Here is a 25,624-nt window from a genome sequence, read left to right as displayed (position 1 = left end):
CGTCGAAGTCCAGCCGTGAGTCTTCGGTGATGTCAGGCGCCAGTCGAGTCTTCGGCGGTCTTTGAATTCACTCACCGGCTTCAACCGCGAGACATGGACTACCGGGTAAAACCGATAGCCGCTCCGGTTCGGCAACTCGAGCTCGTAGGTGTACTCTTCGACCTTCTTCTTGATCCGTAACGGGCCGTGCCAGCGGTGGGCCAGCTTCTTGGTCAGCCCCGGCTTGACACGTTCCATGTACAGCCATACGCGACTGCCCGGCTCGAATAGAGACATCGGCGCGTTGCTTGAGGGGTCTGAGTCCGCGTCCTGATTGGTTGGCGATGCTGTCGACGACTTGTTCCTGCCAGTCGTCGGGATGGTTGATCTCTCCTTCCGGCTCAGTGCTTCGTTATGTTCGCGTGCTCGGCGGGCTTTTTCAGTCGCTTGGTATTCCTTGGCCATCTCGAGTGCAATCTGGTGTTGTCGGTTGACGGCTCGGCGCCACGCCAGCGCGTCGGACTGTCTGCCACTGCCCCTGCGGAGCGAGGACGACATCGCTTTCAACGTCGACTGAGCGTCCCATTCATGGACGAGGAAGAATGGAGTTTCCTTCCGGGTCATGTCTTGTGAGTTGTTGATCGCGAAGACCAACCGTTCCACGATCTCGTCCCAGTCCTGCTGAAGCGGGTCTTCGGCGTACACTCTCACGGATTGAATCACCGTCTTCACCGACCTCTCTTGCTGCCCGTTGGCTTGCGGCCGATAACTCAGCGTAGCCCGCGACCTTGACTGCATCATTTCGGCAAAGGCCTGGAACACCTCGCTCATAAAGCGAGGTGTCTAACCAACGAAGGTGCTCCGAATCGTCGGTATATACACTCTTCGAAAGCTTGGGCTACCTTGAGCGCTGTCGTGTCCGACATTGCCTTGGCTATCACAAATCCCGTGAAAGCACATTGGAACAGGAGGAGGGCAGTGTTGCCTCTCCGAGTCATCGGGAGCGGTATTACGAAGTTCATGGACATAATTTGGAGTGGTCGCTCTGCCAACACGTTGCCGGGAGAATACCCTCGCAACTGTGGTCGGCTTTTGCTGGTGCTGCAGTCCGGGCACGACTTCACATGCTTCTCGACGTCTGTATAGAGGCCGAACCAATAGTAATCCCGCTTGACTCGCTGGTAGGTCCGCACTACCCCTTGGTGCCCGCCTTCTAGCGAGTCATGGCAGTTCTGCAACACTTCTTGAATCATCGTGGTGGGTACCACGAGACGCAGCTTGATCTCCTCTTGCTCTCCAGACGTGTCTCGACGACTCGAATTCACATCGTAGAGTACTCCGTCATCGGACAGAACAAACTTGTCCGCAATTTTCCAGGCATCTCGTGTAGCCCTGTACCCGAGCTTCTCGACCTCGACTCGGAGGACTGTCTTCAGGTTTGCCCGCCGTAGTTCCTCGTCCTGAGCGGCCGCTATGCGCCGTCGCCTCTCCGCTTGGACTTCAACGGGGTCAATGTCTTCTGCGTTTGGCGCTGCGGGCGGTGCTTGAGCTGCTTCCGGTGGTCGTTCATCAGTGTGCTCTTTGTCGGTTTGAGTCATCGGCTTGGGTGACGTCTCGTTTGTACTGTCGTCCGCAAATCGGACTCACTTCGTCTTCAATCTAGCCTGTGAACGAGTCATCGCCATGATCCTGAAAGGTTAGTTGCGCACGAAATCAGCGAATGTCCTGGGTTTGGTGACCTCGTATCCGTCCGCAATTTGAATAGAGCCTCCAGGAACATGGTTTTGCACTGTCGCTTCATCTGGCGTCGGCTCATAGATCACTTCCTGGATGAGGTTCAGTTCGCAGAGCTCTGCCTTCCGAGTTTCACTCAGGACCACCTTCGACGTCTTGGACTCAAGTGTTTCTGACGCCAATGAGTCGGCAGCTGCGTTGAATTCTCGAACCACGTGCAGGTATTTTACAGACCGCAGTCGTGCCGTGATCTCCTTGTGGCGACTCAGCTAAGTCATCAGCGACTCCTTCCGGCATGCGATCACCCCTAGGGATTGCTGGATCGCGAGCCTCGAGTCCCCGACGATGACCAAGTCTTCGGCGCCATGGTCCAACGCTGCAAGCACTCCGTTGGTCATGCCAGTATACTCGGCGAGGTTGACGGTGGTCTTCTCGAGGTAAGCGCTCGCTGCAATCACTATTTTCCACTCTGGTAGGCGCCACACGATCCACGAACAACTGCCGTAACCGCCATACTTCTCTGTCTTCGCGGAGCCGTCAAAGGAGACCACAAACCCCGTGTGAGTCTTCGGGAGACGGGCGTACAGGAGGTTTGGATCCATTCGATGTTGTCAAGACTGATGTGACGACGCCCCGCCAAGCGACCGTGTGACGTGAACGCGTCATCAGTGAGGTCGGCGTGACCTTCACTGTGTGGTACCGAAATCATTCAGGTGATTACGGGACGATGATTACGTCACGGTGATTACGCCAAGATTGTGGGTACAAGATGGGCATCGACGTGGCGTTCTCTGATTGGATAAGGTAACTGTGTATCCAGTAGAGAATCCAGTAGGGTGTATCCAGTAAGAGGTATCCAGTAGCAGGCTTAGAGGTAGCACGCGGTTGCGAACTAAGGACCTGAATCGAATCACTTTGCATTTTGCCAACTACTGCTCAAGTGCTCTTCCTTTTGGTTATGAGCCCAAGCCCCGTCTTCCCTGACCAAGACCCCGACTACGCCTTCGCCATGGACGCCGCCCCGACCGCGACCGCCCGCATCAACAAGTTCGACGGAACCAACTTCCACACATGGAAGTTCAAGATGCAGATGGTGCTGGAGGAGCGCGAACTGTGGGAAGTGACGAGTGGGGAAGTGAAGCTCGAGCAGTGCACGACCGCGGCGGACCAAGCGACGTTTCGCAAGAAGTCGCGCAAGGCGCTGGCGATCGTCTGTCTCGCGTTGGAGGACTCGCAGCTGCCGCTGGTGCGGTCGGCGAAGGACGCGCATGATGCATGGTCAAGACTCGAGGGACACTTCGAGAAGAAGAGCCTGGCGAACAAGCTCTTTCTTCGTCGACGGTTCTTCACGACAACGATGGACGAAGGTGATGATGTGCTGGAGCACATTAACAAGCTCAAGACGCTGGCGGAACAACTCGACGCGGTCGGCGCTCCGGTCAGCGAGGACGACTTGGTGATCACGCTTCTTGCCAGTCTGAGCGAGTCGTACCAGTTCCTCATCACGGCGTTGGAATCGCGCTCCGACACGCTGACGTGGGAGCTCGTGACGTCTCGGCTCCTGCACGAGGACATGAAGCGCAAGGAACAAGGTGGCGGTGCTGACGGAACCGCGCACGCTCAAGGTCAAGCGTTCATGACAAGCGACAACGGGAAGCGCAAGGGACGGCAGGCGCAAGCGCAGAGGACGAGCGCCTGTCACTACTGCGGCGAGCACGGACATTGGATCGCCAAGTGTCCGGTGCGGATCCGCGAGAACGGGGAGCGGCAGAGGCCGCAACGAGCGAACGTCGCGCAGGTCGAAGATGACTCTGGCGACTTCCTCTTCTCGGTTGGTGGCGACACGGGTGCCTCCAAGCTGAGCGGCATGTGGCTGGTCGACTCGGGTGCGACGCAGCACATGACGTACTCGAAGGAGTACATGAAGAACTACAAGAAGATCTCTCCGGTGGACGTGCATCTGGCGGACGACGGCGTGGTTCAGGCGGTGGGGAGCGGCGACATCGTGATGTCGATGCAGACACCGCGCGGCATGAAGAAGGGTGTGCTCACGGGTGTGTGGCACATCCCGAAGCTGTCGCGCAACCTGTTCTCCGTCGGCCGCTTCACCAAGGACGTCGGGCCAGTGACCTTCGAGAGCGACGGGTGCTTCGCGGAAACGAAGGGTCTCAAGTGGAAGCTCGGCGCTCGCGAAGGCAAAGGACTGTTCAAGCTCTGCATGACGCCGAGGACGCCTGCTGACGAGGCCAATGCGGCAAGCTCGAAGAATCGCCAAGGGGACACCACGTCGTACCTCTGGCACCTTCGACTTGGTCACATCGGCCATGGTGGTCTCGACGCCATCGTCAAGAAGGGCTACGGCACTGGCATCCCAATGACGTCGGTGAAGCAGTGGGAGGTGTGCGACGGGTGCGCACTCGGCAAGCAAACGCGAGTAAGCTTCATGAAGTCGTCGCCGAACCGTGCGAAGCAAGTGCTGGAGGTGGTCCACAGCGATGTGTGCGGTCCGATGCAGACGGCGACGTTCGGAGGCAAGCGCTACTTCGTCACGTTCATCGACGACAAGTCGCACTTCTGCGTGGTGTACCTGCTACGGAACAAGTCGGAGGTGGCTGCCAAGTTCGCTGCGTTCGTCGCGTTGGCTGAGACGCAGACCGGCAAGCGAGTGAAGGTGCTTCGGAGCGACAACGGCGGCGAGTACACTTCGGGTGCGATGGCCAAGTTGTGTGCGGATCGCGGCATCGAGCAGAAGTTCACGCCACCATACACGCCTCAGCTCAACGGAGTGGCCGAGCGAATGAATCGGACGCTGGTGGAGTGTGCGCGCTGCATGCTGGAGCACGCCGGGTTGTCGAAGGAGTACTGGGGAGAAGCGGTGATGACGGCCACGTTCCTCCGCAACCGGTGTCCGACGCGCGCCATCAGTCACGACAAGTCGCCGCACCACGTTTGGACCGGCAAGAAGCCTTTGCTGGCCAACCTCAAGGTGTTCGGGTGCCACGCGTACGTGCACGTGCCGAAGGAGAAGCGGTCGAAGTTCGACGCTCGGTCGGTGCGCTGTCGTTTCCTCGGGTACTCGGAGCACGAGAAGGCGTATCGGTTCGAGGAGATCGAGAGCGGTCGCGTGTTGGTGAGCCGCGACGCGCAGTTCATGGAGGATGTCTTCGACGGTGGGAGACGCGACTACGCTTCGAAGGAGGTGTTGGTGGGTCTTCCGACAGATGATGATGAAGACACCACGGATGAAGAGACTCAGTCCGGATCAGACGAGAACAGAGAAGAAGCTGCGCGGAATCAAGACTTTGAACCCGGCAGCAAGCGACACCCGCGCACGCAGTCGCTCGAGGAAGCCGTGGAGGTTCCGAGTGCCAAGCGGTATGCGGTGCCAAGACGACAGCAACCGCTGGACGAGATGTCTGCCGCAGCACAAGAGAAGGAAGACTTCGAGGCTGCGTACGTCGTGGATTCAGTGGGAGAGATGCCGACAACGTTCAAGTCGGCGATGGAATCCAGCGACGCAGACAAGTGGAAAGAGGCGTGCGACTCGGAGGTGGAGTCGCTCCGCAAGAACGAGACGTGGACCCTGGTGCCACTGCCGAAGGGACGCAAGGCGATCGGCTGCAGATGGGTGTTCCGCGTGAAGGAGAACCAGTCTGGAGAGATCGAGCGGTTCAAGGCGCGACTGGTGGCGAAGGGGTTCTCGCAGAAGTACGGCATCGACTACGACGAGACGTTCGCGCCGGTGGCCAAGTTCACGTCGATTCGGGTGTTGCTGAGTCTGGCGGCCAAGTACAAGCTCACAGTGCACCAGATGGATGTGAAGACCGCGTTCCTCAACGGCTTGTTGGACGAGGACATCTACATGGCGCAGCCGGACGGATATGTGGACGGAGATCGACCCGACTACGTGTGCCGGCTCAAGCGTTCGCTGTACGGCCTGAAGCAGTCGCCGCGGATGTGGAACAAGACGATCGACGAGTTCATGTTGAAGCTGGGGTTCAAGAAGTGCGAGTCCGACCACTGCATCTACTTGAAGCGGGACAATCACGACATGATGTTCGTGGCACTGTACGTGGACGATCTGGTCCTCGCCAGCAGCAGCGACAGGATGCTGAAGGACACGAAGCAGGCGCTGAGTGACCGGTTCGAGATGACTGACATGGGCCAGCTCAAGTACTTTCTCGGTATGGAGATCGAGCAAGATGTGGCGACTGGGAAGGTGTCGGTGCGGCAGACCAAGTTCGCGAAGGACATTCTCGAGAAGTTCAAGATGGATGAGAGCAACCCTGTGAAGACACCGCAGGATCCGGGTCTGAAGCTGACCAAGGCCATGTGCGAGGGAGGCTGCAAGCACGACGAGACCATGGCGAATGTTCCGTACCGGAACGCCGTGGGCTGCCTCATGTATCTCATGGTGGGGACTCGTCCGGACCTCGCAGCGGCAGTGGGAGTGCTGAGCCAGTTCGCAGCGGACCCATGTCCGACACACTGGCAGGCGCTCAAGAGGGTCTTCCGCTACATCCGAGGCACGAAGACGCACGGCCTCGTGTTTCAAGCGAGCAGCGAGGACGGACTGCAAGGCTACTCGGACGCGGACTGGGCCGGCGACATCGAGTCTCGACGGAGTACGAGCGGCTACGCGTTCATGATGAACGGCGGATGCATCAGCTGGCGAAGCAAGAAGCAGCGCACGGTGGCGCTCTCGTCGACGGAAGCCGAGTACATGGCGCTGTCGGAGGCCACGCAGGAGGCGGTGTGGCTCAAGGTGTTTCTGTGCGAGCTGGGCGAGATGGCGAGCGATGAAGCGGTGAAGATCTACGAGGACAACCAAGGCTCCATCGCGTTGGCCAAGAACCCGGAGTTCCACAAGCGCACCAAGCACATCGACATTCGCTACCACTTCGTGCGCGAGAAGGTGGAAGACGGTCAAGTGGTGTTGCAGTATGTTTCGACACTCGACATGCTGGCGGACATCATGACGAAGCCGATCGCGGCGCCGCAGTTCGACGCGCTCAGGACGAAGCTGGGCATCGTGGTCGCTGACGAGTCGAGTGGGAGTGTTGTCAAGACTGATGTGACGACGCCCCGCCAAGCGACCGTGTGACGTGAACGCGTCATCAGTGAGGTCGGCGTGACCTTCACTGTGTGGTACCGAAATCATTCAGGTGATTACGGGACGATGATTACGTCACGGTGATTACGCCAAGATTGTGGGTACAAGATGGGCATCGACGTGGCGTTCTCTGATTGGATAAGGTAACTGTGTATCCAGTAGAGAATCCAGTAGGGTGTATCCAGTAAGAGGTATCCAGTAGCAGGCTTAGAGGTAGCACGCGGTTGCGAACTAAGGACCTGAATCGAATCACTTTGCATTTTGCCAACTACTGCTCAAGTGCTCTTCCTTTTTTCGAGTCGTCGGCGAGCCTTTTGTAGGTGGAGCAACCAGGTCCAGCGAGTCAGCAAGGTCCACAAAGTTGGTCACCGTCGACTGGAGAAGTTACGAAAACACGCAGTCCTTCTCCTTCACGCGTTGGACGACTAAGTGCCACGGGGAAAGCAACACGGCGAATTGCACCGCTCTCCCGAAGAGTGACTTGGACTTGGTAATCCATTCCAACGTAGAGAACCGCGTGTACACGCGAATAGTCCGTCCTGCTAGCTGTGTAAAGCAGGTCTTCAGGAGCTGGAGTAGAGCTAACACCTCCTTTTCGGCAGGGTGGTAATTCATTTCTGCGTCCTTCAAGACGCGACCACAGAAGCGCACGGGGTGCAGATTGTCGTCGTGTATCTGGAGCAATGTCGAGCTGAGTGCCCATTCGTTCGCGTAAAGCATCACGTGCACGTCCTTCTTCTTATCGAAGTGCCGAAGGATCGGCGCCGCCGCCACCTTCTGCTGAAGTGCTTGGAAGCTGCGGCGGGCTACAGCGAGGTCACCCCCGGGCGCGAAGTCGTCGTCCTTGTGCTGGTACAGCGCAGCTCCATAGACTGCGAAGTCTTGGATAAACCGGCTGTAGTAATTCAGCGCTCCGAGGAAGGACTGCATCCCCTTTTTTGTCCGAGGGAACGCCAGCTTCGTGATTGCGTCCAGTTTCTTGGGGTCTGCGCGCATCCCATCTCGCGAGATTTCGTGCGACAGGAAATCGACGCGTCCTTGCACGAATATGCCCTTGGTGAAGCTGACGCTGATCCGGCACTCCTCAAATCGGCTCAAGAGCCCGTCCAGCGTGGCGAGGCAGTCTTCGAAGCTCTCGCCTCCGAAGCATATGGCATCCACAAACGATCGGCGATCGAACACCGGAACCAGTGACGAGTCGTCGGGCTCGTTGGTCGCAAACATGTCCGCATCCGGGCTGTTGATCAGCAGCACGACAGGATCTAGTGCCTGCGAGTCGTCGTGAGCGGCTGCAAACTTCGTGCGGGACGCTGCGGAAGGGTTCTGCAGGTATCCCGACGACTCGAGTCGTCGGAGGCGTGCTGATTCGGCTTCGGCAGCTCCCATCCGCTCCGCAAAGGCCTTCCAACCTCCCTTCGGCTGGACATGACCCCACAACGCGTTGTCGATCATGCGCTGGTAGATCATTGGCGCGTTCTTAAGGCCGAATGGCATGCGAAGCCACTCGAAGTGCCCCAGCGGGCAGACGAAGGCCGAGATCTTGCGCGCTCGTAGCGTCATCATGATGGCCCAAAATCCACTCGCAGCGTCGAGTGAGCAGAACCAGAGGTATGCTTCTAGGTCGGTCAACAAGTCGTCGACGAGTGGCATGGCGTATTCCATGATCGCTGTGATGGCATTGACCAGCTTGTAGTCGATGCACAGTCGAATGTCGATCCCGTTCTTTTTCAGGACGATGACGATCGGCGATGCCCATGGGCTGTCAGAGGAAGACACGAGTCCAGCCTTGAGCAGCCCTCTCAGCAGCTCATACAGCTTCTTGAGATGCCGTAGTGGTATCCGCCGGGCTCGTTGCTTGATCGGCGCGTGCCCTTGCACGTCTATGTCACAGACCACCCCATATGCTGGTGGTGGTAACGCATTACCGCTTGCGATCATGATTGGCTCATGGCTCTTGAGCACCTTGATTAGATCGTCCTGTCGCGCCGCCGACAACTCAGGATTCCGCACATTGTCTGCGTCGTAGTCCAGAGTGGTCGTAGCGGCTTCGGACAAGTCAGGAAGGAACGTCAGCTCGTGCGCGTAGTCTTCCAACCCGATGTCAGCCGCGAGATGCTCGAACGAGACAACAGCGGCGTCATTCGCGGTCTCTGTACCTTCTGTGCTCAAGAATCGCGAGACACATATGAACGTTTGCTCGAGTCGTGTCAAACCGGCCTCGATATCCGGGTTCGAGCAGGATTGAGTCGTCGGGACTTAATCCTTAGCACTCTTTGACTCCGTAGGTTCGTCCATCCCGGTCCCCGACGACTCATCTCCCTCAGCAGGGCGCTCAGACGTCTCCAAGTCAGCCGCTTCCACTCGAGTATTGAGGGTCACCCCTGTCGAGTCGTCGACGGCTGCAACTATCCGTTGCGCAACTTCTTCTGGTGCGGATTCTGGATCATTGCCCACTGGCAAGCCGTCAGAATCTTCACCTCCATCACTGTCGGGCGACTCCGAGCTGTGCTCGTCTTGAGAGTCTTCGGGAGGCCGTCGGAGCAGCCCCGTTGGAGTGGGATAGTCGGGTCGATCCACTGCCGACGGCTGGGCGGCTAACCATTGAGCGTAAAGCTCGGCTTCCCACTTGAGCAGCGTCGTATCGCGGGCAGCCTCGTAGGCAATGACTTGCCATTCCCTATACTTGTCAGAGTCGAGCCGCACATATCCCTCAGACTTCGGCAACGACCCGATTGGTACCCACACCACGAAGGTTGTGTGAGCCGGACAGATCGTGAGCCGGTTGTCAAGGTTGGTCAGTCGGATCCGCTGCGGATGTCCCTTGTGGAACCGCTTCACCGTAGGGATGAGCTTGTCGGTCCGTCGGGTCCACGGCACGTGAGTCGTCGGGGATGGCCGCTTCCGTTGCAATCGGAAGTCCTTCCATTCTCGGCCGGGAATCTGCAGCACATCGACCGGGCCCCCGTTGACGTGGACTCCTTCGGCCTCGTCGACCATGTTCTGCGTCTTGATCAGCGGGATCATCACTTCGTCCGGGAGCTTGGCCGCCGCGTTGAAGATATCCAACCGGATCCCAGCCGGGATCATGAAGTCGGTGCCTAGCACCACGTCGACGCCTACGTTGTGGTCGATGATCCACATCTCAAAAACGTAAACAGGCTCCCATCCGAGCGTAATCGTCACAGACGCCCTCCGAGTCGTCGTCGCCTTGCCCTTTGTGGTACCCTGGACTTCCATACACCGACCATGGTCTGGAATGTCCTTGATCCTCAGCCGGTTGGCATACTTCTCGGAAATAACACTGACGTTCGCTCCAGTGTCCAGCAAGATCCGCGTCCGCGAGTCGTTGACCGCTCCGTTCACCAGTGTCCTCATACGTACTCGTCGGTCGAATTTCTGCGCCGACCACCATCCCATACGCTCTCCGGGTAGAAGGCGTACCTCCACGTCGAGGCGTCGGCGCGATGTTTCTTGCACTGCACTCGTCACCCAGTCTTCGGCAGTGTCTTCAATCACTTCTTCATCACTCTTCTCACTCAAATCACCTCCACCGAGGCTTTCGCCTCTCTCCTTTTCAAATTCCGTCGCGTTCACCCATGTACCTCGTCCTTCATCCGGCCATTCGCACTTGCCCACAAAAGCGTAGATGCACTCCGCTTCGACTGCAGGCTCGGCTAATGTGGCAGCCCGATTGGGACCAACCCAGTTTCAGTTGGCGGGCTGCCTAGTTTAAATGTTCCGTGAAGAGGAGGTTCTGGAGCTCAGGAGTGAGGTCCTTTGTGTCCACCTTGTTGCGGACAAGCTTGGTAAGTTCTTGGAAGACTTCGCACCGGCCTGCGTCGTGCACTTGTTTGCACAACTTGCAGCGCCGGTTGCAGAAGTGGGCCGAGTGGGATAGACCACCACAGGCAGCGCAGAGACCGTACTGGCGTCGTCGATTGTCACGGCCATCTCGGCTCTAGTATCGGTTGTCCCGGCTGGGTTCCCGACCATTCTGGTCGCGTCGGGAAGGCCGGTTGTCGGACCTGGTGTACGTGCCGTCGGCTGCCGCGCGTCGTTCATTCTCGTTCGCCGCAGCCACGTAGTGATCGCTGTCATCCGTTGAGTAACCATCGTGCCCGCCTTCATCCGAGTACCACGAGTCATCGGAGCCTTGATCGCTGGCGGCGTCGCTGTCATCGTTGAACTGCTGGCACGCACTGTCGCGTCCGGTCGAGGTGCTCCTGGCGTCCCGTCCTTGCAGCTCAGCGACTATGTCTTCCACTGATGCGTCAGCCAGGGTCACGCGAGGAACGTTCCTGGAGTCGTCGCGACGACGCTCATAATCTCGTTCGCGTCGATCCCCACGGCTGTGGCCAGTTCACGAGTCATCGCGGCGGTATCCGTCTCGGGTGTCTTGGCGGCGCCGGTCATCTCGGCGACGCGAGTCATCGGGACGCCTGTCATCACGTCGGCGGGACGGTTCCCGAGCCTTGGATCGCGACTGCAAAGACTCGCGCGAAATCTGTCGCTCTTCAACCTTCAGCATTTCGATGATCATCTCCTCCAGCTCATGGATGTCCTTGATCCGCAGAGGAGCGAGTCGTCTCTCCAGCTTACGGTCACCGTAAGTCTCCAGGAAGCGCTTGACGTGGTCTTTCGCCTTGCGGCCGCCGTTCTCGAACTGGGCGCCTGCGTTGCGGGCGTAGCCGTTGAGTCGGTTCAGGTAGTCGCAGACGTGTTCCTTGTCGTCGCGCTTGGCAGAGTAGTATCGGGTTTCCGCTGACTGGCTGAACTGGGAGCAGTAGTAGCGGATGAAGGCTTCGCTCAGCAGAGTCCAGGTTCGTTTGGTCTTCTTGGTCAGTTGTCGGTGCCAGTGTACCACGCCGTCTCTCAGGCGGAGCTCGAAGGGCATGCACCATTCATTGGGTGGCGCGTGTGTACCTTTCATCTCGTACACAAACGCGCGCAGCCACTGCATCGAGTTCTCGCTCCTGTTGCGAGCGCCCGAGAACGTCGGGATCTGCCCCAGTGGTCGGTGCATCGCTACCTCGAGCCTCGGCGTCGGGTTCACTGTCTCTGCGTCGCTCACTTCCCGGATCTGTCGCAGATATTCGTCCATTTGTGCACCTCCGTCTCCGGTGAAGTCATCGTCGTCATCAGATGAGTCGTCGGCGGAGCGGGACTTGCGACTTGAGCTCCGTCCGGAGCTTCGTAGACTGCTCCTGGTCACTCTCGAGTCTTCGGCACCACGCGCTACTCGTTCAGTACGAGTCGTCGCGGGTGGAGTGACCATGTGGGAGTCTTGAAAGTACGGCGATCGCTCGCCCGACGCACTGAACACTCCTCTAGTCCCAGCCTGGGCTGAGTAACTGCGCTCAGTCTTCTTCGGAGCTCGCGGGAGCGGGACGCGCGCTGGGTCACACCCCCTTGTTGGTGCGAGCCGCCTTCGGCTGTTCCAAAGAGAAGGGGGTCATGTACACAACTTCTTCTTCCATTGCCAGAGCTCGGCTCCGGCTTCCGCGGGCAGGAAACTCTCCAGAGTCGACGGCGACGGGGCAAGCGTGGGCCGGAGACCCAACGCTTTCAGGAACGTCACCGTGTCCTTCGCCACTTGCTCCACTGTGACCGCATTCACCGGTCGCGCCAACTCGTGGCTCAGGTCGGCCCACACCGCTTGGCGGATCATGCGCGGCTCGAAGAGTCGACCCCATTCGCTCGCACGCATTGCTTCAAAGCATCGGCCGAGTATGCTGGTGTGTCTTCATTCATCGGCGGCCGGTTGCCCGAGGTTTGCTCAGTCACTTGAGTCGTCAGCACCGGCGATCGTGAGTCGTCGGCGCTGTCTTCAAACTCTTCCATGTCATCATACGCTGGCTCAGGGCCGTCCACGTCATCCAGTTCGTCCGCGAGGTTGCGTGAGACGGGAGGCGCGTCGTCTTCCAACTCGCTCGCGAGACTGCGCGCCAGGGAGCGCGAGCCCCCGCTGCGCCCCGCGGACATCACTGCATCTTCCGGAGTCTCGGGTGTCACCACCGCTGGCGCAGGCGCCTTCTCCTCCAGATTATCGTCGTATTCATCATCCATTTCTTCGTCCTTGGCGTCGGATCCAGTCATCGACTCGTCGAAGCTGACGTGGCGCTCAGCAATCGGGTCGAGTTGCAGCATGATCAGGGCTGATGTTTCCTCTGTGCACCGTGTTTCCGCTTAGTCAACTGACGGAAACCCAGCGTCACTCGCCACGAGCAAAGGCTGGCACGCTCTCACACACAATATAAACCTCGCAGGCACTCAGGAAGGAAGGGTCCCAGCCAGTCACGGCTTGATACGAGGGTGCCGGAGCTATACTCCGGCGGGAAGGATAAATGGAGTGCGCTCTCGCTCCTCCACTACACGGTGATGACTCGCCCTTCGTATTCACGGCCACTTCTTCACTACTCTTGGCCTGACCACGGGTAAACGCACGCTACGATACTAGCAGGCGCGTCCACCGACAGTCATAATCCTACCAACAGGTTTATCCAATTGCTACGGGAACTCACCGATAGCCCGAACGTCTTCCTTGAGTGGTTGGGAGGAAAGCTGTTCTGTTCTTGTTGCCCAAAGGGCTTATCTGTTCTATCTTCTCTTTCCTATGGTTCAATACAAATATCTAGTCTAGACGTGTCCGTTTTGGATCTTCCAGGTAACCACCCGACTCTTCAGAGCCCTCTTGAAAGCTCGGACGGCCTCCCGATGACTCGAAGAGTCGCTATTAAGGGTTGCTGGTCTTGGGTACTGTGTACCAGTTGTACCCATTAACCGGTTAACCCGAACCGGTCCAATCCGAACCCACGTTGATTATGGTGATTACGGTAAGTTGTTTACGCCACCGATGATTAGACGAGTAGGATGATTGGATGAACACCGGTGAGTGATGGTTGATTAGATGCACTAGGTGATAGGACGCAGGGTCGCGTGTCTATAACAGTAGGGTGTAAGCTCCAACAATTCAATCACTTTCGAATCTTCATTCTACCCCTCAAGTGCCTTCGCTCCGGTCCCGCCGTCTGCGACGTCCCTCCCTCCGCTTCGTCCGAGCTTCGTGTCCAAGATCCATACCTTCCATCAGGTTATGAGCCCAAGCACCATGTCCTCTGCCCAAGACGCCTCGACCAAGGTCTCCATTGACAAGTTCAACGGGGACAACTACGCGACGTGGAACCGCTACATGCGTGGCGTGTTCCTGACCAAGTCGACGTGGCATGTCGTGAACCGCGAGACGACGCCGAGCTTCACGGACTCGCGGGCCAAGGACGACTACGTCAAGTCGAGCAACATCGCGTTCGGACTGATGTTGCTCCACATGGACGCGGACTACCACCATGTGGTCGACGACTGCGAGGAAGCGTGGGTTGCGTGGACGCGCCTGAGGACGCTGTACGGTGGTTCGCAGAAGGCTGGACGCATCTACCTGAAGCGCCAACTCTTCAGCATGGAGATGTCGGAAGGCGGCAACGTCTTGCATCATTGCAACGAGGTCCTCAACATCAGCGCCAAGCTCAGCAGCATCGGCGCCAAGATGGAGGATGAGGACGTGGCGATCTGCCTGTTGCGCAGCCTCCCCAAGAGCTACGAGAACGTCGTGCTGAACTTGGAGATGAGCAGCGCTGAACTACGATCGCAAGACGTCGTGAAGGTGCTGACGAATGAGCACATCAAGAGACAAGGCGAGAAGACGGCGACGGTGAAGACGGAGAATGCGGCCAAGGCGTTCAACACCGACCGAGAGTCTCGCCAGTGTACGTACTGCGGGAAATTGGGGCACACGATTGACAAGTGATGGACCAAGCAGAAGGACGAGAATCGGGGCCCAAGACGCGGCGGCAATGGCAATGGCCGTGGACGCGGGGCCAACAATGCCCAGTGGAGGAACGACGACGCCAGCTACAACTACGCCTACGGCTATGATCGAGTGGCGTTCGCGGTCTCACTGGAGTGTGGCATTTCGACGGGCAAGAATGTGTCCGGGTTGTGGGCGGTCGACAGCGGCGCAACGCACCACATCTGCAACGACAAGGCCAAGTTCGCTCATTTGATTGAGCGGAGTGAAGGCGAACTTTCGGTGGCCGACGGCAACAAGGCGGCCATCATGGGTGTGGGGACCATCGTGGAACGAGTGGTTCTGCCCAACGGCGACGAGCGCGACATCGAGATCAAGAACGCGCTGTACGTCCCAAGCATGAGCAAGAATCTGCTTTCGGTGCCACAGATCAACAAGAGTGGTCTGTTCCAAGTCGTGTTCGACAGCACCAAGATGCAGATTGCGCACAAGGGCTCCAAGCAAGTGGTGGCGACGGCAAACCTCGTGGATGGACTCTACTGGCTCCAGACGCCTCAGCGATCGGCGAATGCGGCGACCAGTGGGAAGACGGTCGACTTACACGCGCGTATGGGTCACGCTCCGGTGGAGGTGCTTCGCAAGATGGTCGACAACAACATGATCAAGGACGCGAAGGCACCTTCCAAGTCGAGTGGACCAAACGTGTGTCGCGGCTGCCAGCAAGGGAAAATGGTCCAGAAGCCGTTCCCAAGCAACCGTGACAAGCGTCACTACGACACGTTCGAGCTGCTCCACTTCGACGTGTGCGGCCCCATGGAAGAAGAGTCACTGGGTGGCAGCAAGTATCTGCTGCTGATCGTGGACGAAGCCAGCGGATGCATGAAGGGGTTCTGCCTGCGTGCCAAGTCGGAGAGCGAGGACTGCATCAAGATGTACGTCACGAAGGTGCAGACGCAGTTCGGCAAGAAGGTCAAGTTTGTGCGGCACGACGGAGCCCGTGAGTTCGCGACCAACTCGCTCAAGGCCTTCTACGAAGTCGAAGGCATCGAGCAGCAAACCACGGTTCCGTACGCGCACCAGACCAACGGCACGGCAGAACGCGCCATCCGGACCATCGTCACGATTGGCCGCAGCATGCTGCATCACGCCAAGCTGGACAAGAGCTTCTGGGCTGAGGCGGCCATGACAGCCATCTACGTGAAGAATCGTCTGCCATCACCCAAGATCGAACACAAGACTCCGTTCGAGATCGTTTACAAGTCCAAGCCGAGTGTGAAGCACATGCGTGTGTTCGGATGCCAGACGTACATCCTGACGCCGAAGGAAAGACGGCGCAAGTGGGACCCCAAGGCTCGCGCCGGGCTGTTCCTCGGCTACGAAGAAGTGTCCAAGGCGTATCGAGTTTATGACATCGAGGCGGGGCAGGTGGTTATCAGTCGCGATGTCAACTTCGATGAGTCGACCTTTGGACTTTCGACGCATACTTCGGATGAAGACGTCGATGATGCTGTGCTGGACTTGGACGCGCTGGACCTGGACGACAACGATGGACCGCGCCAAATGAGCTTCAAGCAGGCGGGGAAGCGCAAGTGGGACCAAGATGAAGACGACGACTCGACGCCTCCAGTGTTTTGGCGTGCCAGTGCCAACGCTGTGGAAGCAGCAGCCGATCTATCGGAGCCGACGACGTTCCAAGAGGCTGTGAACGGTCCTGATCAAGTGCACTGGCGCAAAGCGATCCGCGCGGAGCTCAAGTCGATGCGACTGCGTGGTGTGTTTCGAGCTGCCAAGTTGCCTAACGGACAACGCGCCATCGATACCAAGTGGGTGTTCAAGATCAAGCGCAAAGCGGACGGCTCGATCGAGAAGTACAAGGCGCGCCTCGTGGCCAAGGGCTTCAAGCAGAAGTACGGCATTGACTACACCGAGACCTTCTCGCCCGTGGTCAAGTATGTGACGCTGCGCATGGTGATCGCGATTGCTAAGTATTTTGGCTGGCCCCTCGACCAACTCGACGTGGTGACAGCATTCCTGTACGGGATAATGAAGGAGGTGGTCTTCTGCGTGGTTCCGGAAGGCGTCGAACTGGATGGTGACTTCGACTGCCTGGAACTGGTGAAGGCCATCTACGGTCTCAAGCAAGCTTCGCGAGTGTGGAACGAGACCTTCGACGAGTTCGTGTGCTCCATCGGCTTCCAAGTGTCGGCCTTCGATCCGTGCCTCTACATCAAGGTGGTGGACGGTCACTGCGTGCTTGTACTGGTGTACGTGGATGACGTACTGATTACCGGGAGTTCGCCCGAGCTGATCGCACGCACGAAGACCGACCTGAAGACGCGCTTCGAGATGACCGACAGCGGCAAGTGCGCGTTTGTTCTTGGGATCGAGTTGGTGGACGGCCCGGACGGCAGCGTGACCATGTGCCAGCGGCGATACGTGGACGACATCCTGAAGCGCTTCGCCATGGACGAGTGCAAGGCCGTGGTGAGTCCGGTGGACATGAGCACTCGACTGGTTCCAAGCGACGCGGCGACCAAGGTGAACGCTCCGTTTCGCGAAGCTGTTGGTGCTCTGATGCACCTGATGACCGCCACGCGCCCAGACATCGCGTACGCCGTTGGCTATGTATCGCGCTTCATGGAGAACCCCCAAGAGGAACACTGGGTTGCGGTCAAGCGTATCTTTCGATACCTGCAAGGCACCAAGACGCATGGGATCTGCTTCAAGCCGGGCGACAAGATCGACTTTCGTGGCTACTCGGACGCGGACTGGGCCGGCGACCTCGCCGACCGCAAGTCCACTTCAGGCTACACGTTCATGCTCATGAGTGCGCCTGTGAGCTGGGGAAGCAAGAAGCAATGAAGCGGAGTACATCGCGCTCAGTCTGGCTATCCAAGAAGGCAAGTGGATTCATCGCCTGCTATGCGAGATTCTGGCGGCCGCTAATGAGACTGGACCCGAACTCATGATCCGCGAAGACAACCAGTCGTGCATCAAGATGACGAAGAACCCAGTGAACCACGGTCGCGCCAAGCACATCGACATCAAGTACCACCACATCCGCGATGAAGTCAAGCGCGGCGAAGTCAAGCTCCAGTACTGCGAGACTTCTGTGATGCTAGCGGACATCATGACGAAGGCGCTTGCGGGACCACGCCACACGGATCTGACGGTGGCTCTCGGCATTCGTGGGACTTCGCATTGAGGGGGCGTATTGAGGGTTGCTGGTCTTGGGTACTGTGTACCAGTTGTACCCATTATCCGGTTAACCCGAACCGGTCCAATCCGAACCCACGTTGATTATGGTGATTACGGTAAGTTGTTTACGCCACCGATGATTAGACGAGTAGGATGATTGGATGAACACCGGTGAGTGATGGTTGATTAGATGCACTAGGTGATAGGACGCAGGGTCGCGTGTCTATAACAGTAGGGTGTAAGCTCCAACAATTCAATCACTTTCGAATCTTCATTCTACCCCTCAAGTGCCTTCGCTCCGGTCCCGCCGTCTGCGACGTCCCTCCCTCCGCTTCGTCCGAGCTTCGTGTCCAAGATCCATACCTTCCATCAGAGAACAAGTTCAGCCGATCGCGGATCGTTGGGTCTTGGGGGACCCCCTCCGTTAGTCGGTGTCTGGGCGCTGGTGGGAAGCTCGATCAGGCCTTAACCGGATTTTGGCCGATCCCGCTACACCACACGTGAAGCCGAATCCGTCCAAGCAGGCTCCGCTTCGACCTCTTCCAGTCGCCACGGACGTATGGACGTCTGTCAGCATGGACTTCGTCTTCGGGCTGCCCCGAGACACTCAAGGGTGCACTGGTGTGCTTGCCTTCGTCGACCGTTTCAGCAAAATGCTCCATCTTGCTCCTGTCTCCGCTAACATCACGGCGAAACAGACTGCCGCGATCTTCGTCGACATGGTGAATCGCCACCACGGGCTCCCGTCATCCATCGTATCGGATCGCGACCCGTGCTTCACGTCCGCCTTCTGGCGCGAGCTTTTCCATTTGTTGGGGACGCGGCTGAGCATGTCCACCGCGTCGCACCCGGAGACGGACGGCCAAACTGAGCGAGCCAACCGTGTCGTTGAAGATGTACTACGTAGCTTCGCTACGTTGTTCAAGTCGTGGAGCACCTTCCTGTCCCTGGTCGAATTCGCTCTCAATAACTGTTATGGGCCTACTTTGGCCCACTACTTTAGCTTACACGTGTACGCGTGTATGTGAGGAAGCGTAGCTTAGTTTAAATTAGAGTTAATTATACTCGGGCCTCCGAGTGTAGATTAATCTAAATAAACGATCCAAATAATGTTTTTGGGTTAAAATGAGAACTGCTATTTTTGTTTTATGTTTCTGACTTCCTCTAAATGTAATATTCTAAAATAGGAATCTGCCAACGGCTGGTTGGTAGAATTCCAATGCTATGCATGTCGCTCATTGGCTAAAAGTGCTGCTCTCAGCCATAGGAATCCTAAGTCTCTATGGACCACCCGTCGTGGTGGTCGTAAATGTATGTAGCCATTGGTGTACTTTACACCAAGGTCGAGGAAGTGTGCAAACCTCGAACAGACATCGCATCTGTTAGAGTAACAAGCTCTGTAGCCACTTGTGCATATAACCCTGTTACACGGTGGACGACCTGTGACCAAGGTAAACCTGGTTGGGCTCCATGGTTGCAGGGTGCGAACAGAGTGTTGTACGGATGCAGAGAGGGAACGTCGATCCAACAGTTGCGCCAAGGTTCATGGGCGTCGAGAGTCCTCAATCGACCGGATACGGCCTAACCGGCGATCGTTTCTCCTCTCGATCAACCTCGATGCCGCTATAGGAAGCGGCAAGCAACTCAGGAAAGGAAGGAACACAACCGGAAAGGCAACTACAGGCCTTGGCTCAGCTCCAGGCCGATCGATGGCAGCGAAGAACCCTCGATCGGAGCGAACATTCGGACGCAGAGCGAAGATTTCCGCGCTGCTCCACAAACTATCCCCGCGTCACGCCAAGACACTTGATCTTCACCAAGTGCTGCATCTCCGGAGCCCCGAGAGAGCAGATCCAGCCCGCCGATGGGTACACAAGGTGAGAACAAGTTCAGCCGATCGCGGATCGTTGGGTCTTGGGGGACCCCCTCCGTTAGTCGGTGTCTGGGCGCTGGTGGGAAGCTCGATCAGGCCTTAACCGGATTTTGGCCGATCCCGCTACACCACACGTGAAGCCGAATCCGTCCAAGCAGGCTCCGCTTCGACCTCTTCCAGTCGCCACGGACGTATGGACGTCTGTCAGCATGGACTTCGTCTTCGGGCTGCCCCGAGACACTCAAGGGTGCACTGGTGTGCTTGCCTTCGTCGACCGTTTCAGCAAAATGCTCCATCTTGCTCCTGTCTCCGCTAACATCACGGCGAAACAGACTGCCGCGATCTTCGTCGACATGGTGAATCGCCACCACGGGCTCCCGTCATCCATCGTATCGGATCGCGACCCGTGCTTCACGTCCGCCTTCTGGCGCGAGCTTTTCCATTTGTTGGGGACGCGGCTGAGCATGTCCACCGCGTCGCACCCGGAGACGGACGGCCAAACTGAGCGAGCCAACCGTGTCGTTGAAGATGTACTACGTAGCTTCGCTACGTTGTTCAAGTCGTGGAGCACCTTCCTGTCCCTGGTCGAATTCGCTCTCAATAACTGTTATGGGCCTACTTTGGCCCACTACTTTAGCTTACACGTGTACGCGTGTATGTGAGGAAGCGTAGCTTAGTTTAAATTAGAATTAATTATACTCGGGCCTCCGAGTGTAGATTAATCTAAATAAACGATCCAAATAATGTTTTTGGGTTAAAATGAGAACTGCTATTTTTGTTTTATGTTTCTGACTTCATCTAAATGTAATATTCTAAGATTGGAATCTGCCAACGGCTGGTTGGCAGAATTCCAATGCTATGCATGTCGCTCATTGGCTAAAAGTGCTGCTCTCAGCCATAGGAATCCTAAGTCTCTATGGACCACCCGTCGTGGTGGTCGTAAATGTATGTAGCCATTGGTGTACTTTACACCAAGGTCGAGGAAGTGTTCAAACCTCGAACAGACATCGCATCTGTTAGAGTAACAAGCTCTGTAGCCACTTGTGCGTGTAACCCTGTTACACGGTGGACGACCTGTGACCAAGGTAAACCTGGTTGGGCTCCATGGTTGCAGGGTGCGAACAGAGTGTTGTACGGATGCAGAGAGGGAACGTCGATCCAACAGTTGCGCCAAGGTTCATGGGCGTCGAGAGTCCTCAATCGACCGGATACGGCCTAACCGGCGATCGTTTCTCCTCTCGATCAACCTCGATGCCGCTATAGGAAGCGGCAAGCAACTCAGGAAAGGAAGGAACACAACCGGAAAGGCAACTACAGGCCTTGGCTCAGCTCCAGGCCGACCGATCGCAGCGAAGAACCCTCGATCGGAGCGAACATTCGGACGCAGAGCGAAGATTCCCGCGCTGCTCCACAAACTATCCCCGCGTCACACCAAGACACTTGATCTTCACCAAGTGCTGCATCTCCGGAGCCCCGAGAGAGCAGATCCAGCCCGCCGATGGGTACACAAGGTGAGAACAAGTTCAGCCGATCGCGGATCGTTGGGTCTTGGGGGACCCCCTCCGTTAGTCGGTGTCTGGGCGCTGGTGGGAAGCTCGATCAGGCCTTAACCGGATTTTGGCCGATCCCGCTACACCACACGTGAAGCCGAATCCGTCCAAGCAGGCTCCGCTTCGACCTCTTCCAGTCGCCACGGACGTATGGACGTCTGTCAGCATGGACTTCGTCTTCGGGCTGCCCCGAGACACTCAAGGGTGCACTGGTGTGCTTGCCTTCGTCGACCGTTTCAGCAAAATGCTCCATCTTGCTCCTGTCTCCGCTAACATCACGGCGAAACAGACTGCCGCGATCTTCGTCGACATGGTGAATCGCCACCACGGGCTCCCGTCATCCATCGTATCGGATCGCGACCCGTGCTTCACGTCCGCCTTCTGGCGCGAGCTTTTCCATTTGTTGGGGACGCGGCTGAGCATGTCCACCGCGTCGCACCCGGAGACGGACGGCCAAACTGAGCGAGCCAACCGTGTCGTTGAAGATGTACTACGTAGCTTCGCTACGTTGTTCAAGTCGTGGAGCACCTTCCTGTCCCTGGTCGAATTCGCTCTCAATAACTGTTATGGGCCTACTTTGGCCCACTACTTTAGCTTACACGTGTACGCGTGTATGTGAGGAAGCGTAGCTTAGTTTAAATTAGAGTTAATTATACTCGGGCCTCCGAGTGTAGATTAATCTAAATAAACGATCCAAATAATGTTTTTGGGTTAAAATGAGAACTTCTATTTTTGTTTTATGTTTCTGACTTCCTCTAAATGTAATATTCTAAAATAGGAATCTGCCAACGGCTGGTTGGCAGAATTCCAATGCTATGCATGTCGCTCATTGGCTAAAAGTGCTGCTCTCAGCCATAGGAATCCTAAGTCTCTATGGACCACCCGTCGTGGTGGTCGTAAATGTATGTAGCCATTGGTGTACTTTACACCAAGGTCGAGGAAGTGTTCAAACCTCGAACAGACATCGCATCTGTTAGAGTAACAAGCTCTGTAGCCACTTGTGCGTGTAACCCTGTTACACGGTGGACGACCTGTGACCAAGGTAAACCTGGTTGGGCTCCATGGTTGCAGGGTGCGAACAGAGTGTTGTACGGATGCAGAGAGGGAACGTCGATCCAACAGTTGCGCCAAGGTTCATGGGCGTCGAGAGTCCTCAATCGACCGGATACGGCCTAACCGGCGATCGTTTCTCCTCTCGATCAACCTCGATGCCGCTATAGGAAGCGGCAAGCAACTCAGGAAAGGAAGGAACACAACCGGAAAGGCAACTACAGGCCTTGGCTCAGCTCCAGGCCGACCGATCGCAGCGAAGAACCCTCGATCGGAGCGAACATTCGGACGCAGAGCGAAGATTCCCGCGCTGCTCCACAAACTATCCCCGCGTCACGCCAAGACACTTGATCTTCACCAAGTGCTGCATCTCCGGAGCCCCGAGAGAGCAGATCCAGCCCGCCGACGGGTACACAAGGTGAGAACAAGTTCAGCCGATCGCGGATCGTTGGGTCTTGGGGGACCCCCTCCGTTAGTCGGTGTCTGGGCGCTGGTGGGAAGCTTGATCAGGCCTTAACCAGATTTTGGCCGATCTCGTTACACCACACGTGAAGCCGAATCCGTCCAAGCAGGCTCCGCTTCGACCTCTTCCAGTCGCCACGGATGTATGAACGTCTGTCAGCATGGACTTCGTCTTCGGGCTGCCCCGAGACACTCAAGGGTGCACTGATGTGCTTGCCTTCGTCGACCGTTTCAGCAAAATGCTCCATCTTGCTCCTGTCTCCGCTAACATCACGGCGAAACAGACTGCCGCCATCTTCGTCGACATGGTGAATCGCCACCACGGGCTCCCGTCTTCCATCGTATCGGATCGCGACCCGTGCTTCACGTCCGCCTTCTGGCGCGAGCTTTTCCATTTGTTGGGGACGCGGCTAAGCATGTCCACCGCGTCGCACCCGGAGACGGACGGCCAAACTGAGCGAGCCAACCGTGTCGTTGAAGATGTACTACGTAGCTTCGCTACGTTGTTCAAGTCGTGGAGCACCTTCCTGCCCCTGGTCGAATTCGCTCTCAATAACTGTTATGGGCCTACTTTGGCTCACTACTTTAGCTTACACGTGTGCGCGTGTATGTGAGGAAGCGTAGCTTAGTTTAAATTAGAGTTAATTATACTCGGGCCTCCGAGTATAGATTAATCTAAATAAACGATCCAAATAATGTTTTTGGGTTAAAATGAGAACTGCTATTTTTGTTTTATGTTTCTGACTTCATCTAAATGTAATATTCTAAGATTGGAATCTGCCAACGGCTGGTTGGCAGAATTCCAATGCTATGCATGTCGCTCATTGGCTAAAAGTGCTGCTCTCAGCCAATAGGAATCCTAAGTCTCTATGGACCACCCGTCGTGGTGGTCGTAAATGTATGTAGCCATTGGTGTACCTTACACCAAGGTCGAGGAAGTGTTCAAACCTCGAACAGACATCGCATCTGTTAGAGTAACAAGTGACTGTAGCCACTTGTGCGTGTAACCCTGTTACACGGTGGACGACCTGTGACCAAGGTAAACCTGGTTGGGCTCCATGGTTGCAGGGTGCGAACAGAGTGTTGTACGGATGCAGAGAGGGAACGTCGATCCAACAGTTGCGCCAAGGTTCATGGGCGTCGAGAGTCCTCAATCGACCGGATACGGCCTAACCGGCGATCGTTTCTCCTCTCGATCAACCTCGATGCCGCTATAGGAAGCGGCAAGCAACTCAGGAAAGGAAGGAACACAACCGGAAAGGCAACTACAGGCCTTGGCTCAGCTCCAGGCCGACCGATCGCAGCGAAGAACCCTCGATCGGAGCGAACATTCGGACGCAGAGCGAAGATTCCCGCGCTGCTCCACAAACTATCCCCGCGTCACGCCAAGACACTTGATCTTCACCAAGTGCTGCATCTCCGGAGCCCCGAGAGAGCAGATCCAGCACACAAGGTGAGAACAAGTTCAGCCGATCGCGGATCGTTGGGTCTTGGGGGACCCCCTCCGTTAGTCGGTGTCTGGGCGCTGGTGGGAAGCTTGATCAGGCCTTAACCAGATTTTGGCCGATCTCGTTACACCACACGTGAAGCCGAATCCGTCCAAGCAGGCTCCGCTTCGACCTCTTCCAGTCGCCACGGACGTATGGACGTCTGTCAGCATGGACTTCGTCTTCGGGCTGCCCCGAGACACTCAAGGGTGCACTGATGTGCTTGCCTTCGTCGACCGTTTCAGCAAAATGCTCCATCTTGCTCCTGTCTCCGCTAACATCACGGCGAAACAGACTGCCGCGATCTTCGTCGACATGGTGAATCGCCACCACGGGCTCCCGTCATCCATCGTATCGGATCGCGACCCGTGCTTCACGTCCGCCTTCTGGCGCGAGCTTTTCCATTTGTTGGGGACGCGGCTAAGCATGTCCACCGCGTCGCACCCGGAGACGGACGGCCAAACTGAGCGAGCCAACCGTGTCGTTGAAGATGTACTACGTAGCTTCGCTACGTTGTTCAAGTCGTGGAGCACCTTCCTGCCCCTGGTCAAAATTCGCTCTCAATAACTGTTATGGGCCTACTTTGGCTCACTACTTTAGCTTACACGTGTGCGCGTGTATGTGAGGAAGCGTAGCTTAGTTTAAATTAGAGTTAATTATACTCGGGCCTCCGAGTATAGATTAATCTAAATAAACGATCCAAATAATGTTTTTGGGTTAAAATGAGAACTGCTATTTTTGTTTTATGTTTCTGACTTCATCTAAATGTAATATTCTAAGATTGGAATCTGCCAACGGCTGGTTGGCAGAATTCCAATGCTATGCATGTCGCTCATTGGCTAAAAGTGCTGCTCTCAGCCAATAGGAATCCTAAGTCTCTATGGACCACCCGTCGTGGTGGTCGTAAATGTATGTAGCCATTGGTGTACCTTACACCAAGGTCGAGGAAGTGTTCAAACCTCGAACAGACATCGCATCTGTTAGAGTAACAAGCTCTGTAGCCACTTGTGCATATAACCCTGTTACACGGTGGACGACCTGTGACCAAGGTAAACCTGGTTGGGCTCCATGGTTGCAGGGTGCGAACAGAGTGTTGTTCGGATGCAGAGAGGGAACGTCGATCCAACAGTTGCGCCAAGGTTCATGGGCGTCGAGAGTCCTCAATCGACCGGATACGGCCTAACCGGCGATCGTTTCTCCTCTCGATCAACCTCGATGCCGCTATAGGAAGCGGCAAGCAACTCAGGAAAGGAAGGAACACAACCGGAAAGGCAACTACAGGCCTTGGCTCAGCTCCAGGCCGACCGATCGCAGCGAAGAACCCTCGATCGGAGCGAACATTCGGACGCAGAGCGAAGATTCCCGCGCTGCTCCACA

The 25,624-nt window shown here is 56.7% G+C and overlaps 4 protein-coding genes across 4 annotated transcripts; all 4 read right to left on the bottom strand.

Annotated features, from left to right (window-relative positions):
* Positions 1-2,877: 2,877 nt before the first annotated feature.
* Positions 2,878-3,285, bottom strand: PHYSODRAFT_415649 (hypothetical protein; the record flags this gene model as incomplete). The annotated part of the gene is made up of 2 exons (XM_009524984.1): positions 2,878-2,956; positions 3,035-3,285. Coding segments are annotated over 2 exons (330 nt in total), but the record flags the coding sequence as incomplete, so codon positions are not given.
* A 1,200-nt stretch (positions 3,286-4,485) lies between these two features.
* PHYSODRAFT_490428 (hypothetical protein) lies at positions 4,486-4,866 on the bottom strand (the record flags this gene model as incomplete). The annotated part of the gene is made up of 2 exons (XM_009524983.1): positions 4,486-4,606; positions 4,643-4,866. The coding sequence occupies 2 exons, from the start codon at positions 4,864-4,866 to the stop codon at positions 4,486-4,488; spliced, it is 345 nt and encodes a 114-aa protein (XP_009523278.1).
* Positions 4,867-5,007: 141 nt separating this feature from the next.
* Positions 5,008-5,430, bottom strand: PHYSODRAFT_497209 (hypothetical protein; the record flags this gene model as incomplete). The annotated part of the gene is made up of 2 exons (XM_009524982.1): positions 5,008-5,116; positions 5,171-5,430. 2 exons carry the CDS (start codon positions 5,428-5,430, stop codon positions 5,008-5,010), a joined length of 369 nt encoding a protein of 122 aa, XP_009523277.1.
* Positions 5,431-9,082: 3,652 nt separating this feature from the next.
* On the bottom strand, positions 9,083-10,063 carry PHYSODRAFT_491597 (hypothetical protein; the record flags this gene model as incomplete). Its single annotated transcript, XM_009524981.1, has 1 exon — positions 9,083-10,063. One exon carries the CDS (start codon positions 10,061-10,063, stop codon positions 9,083-9,085), a length of 981 nt encoding a protein of 326 aa, XP_009523276.1.
* Between the last annotated feature and the right edge of the window lie 15,561 nt (positions 10,064-25,624).

Source organism: Phytophthora sojae (genome assembly GCF_000149755.1).
Source record: "Phytophthora sojae unplaced genomic scaffold PHYSOscaffold_3, whole genome shotgun sequence".
In the NCBI taxonomy this organism is placed as follows: domain Eukaryota; phylum Oomycota; class Peronosporomycetes; order Peronosporales; family Peronosporaceae; genus Phytophthora; species Phytophthora sojae.
This window is presented reverse-complemented; position numbering and strand designations above follow the sequence as displayed.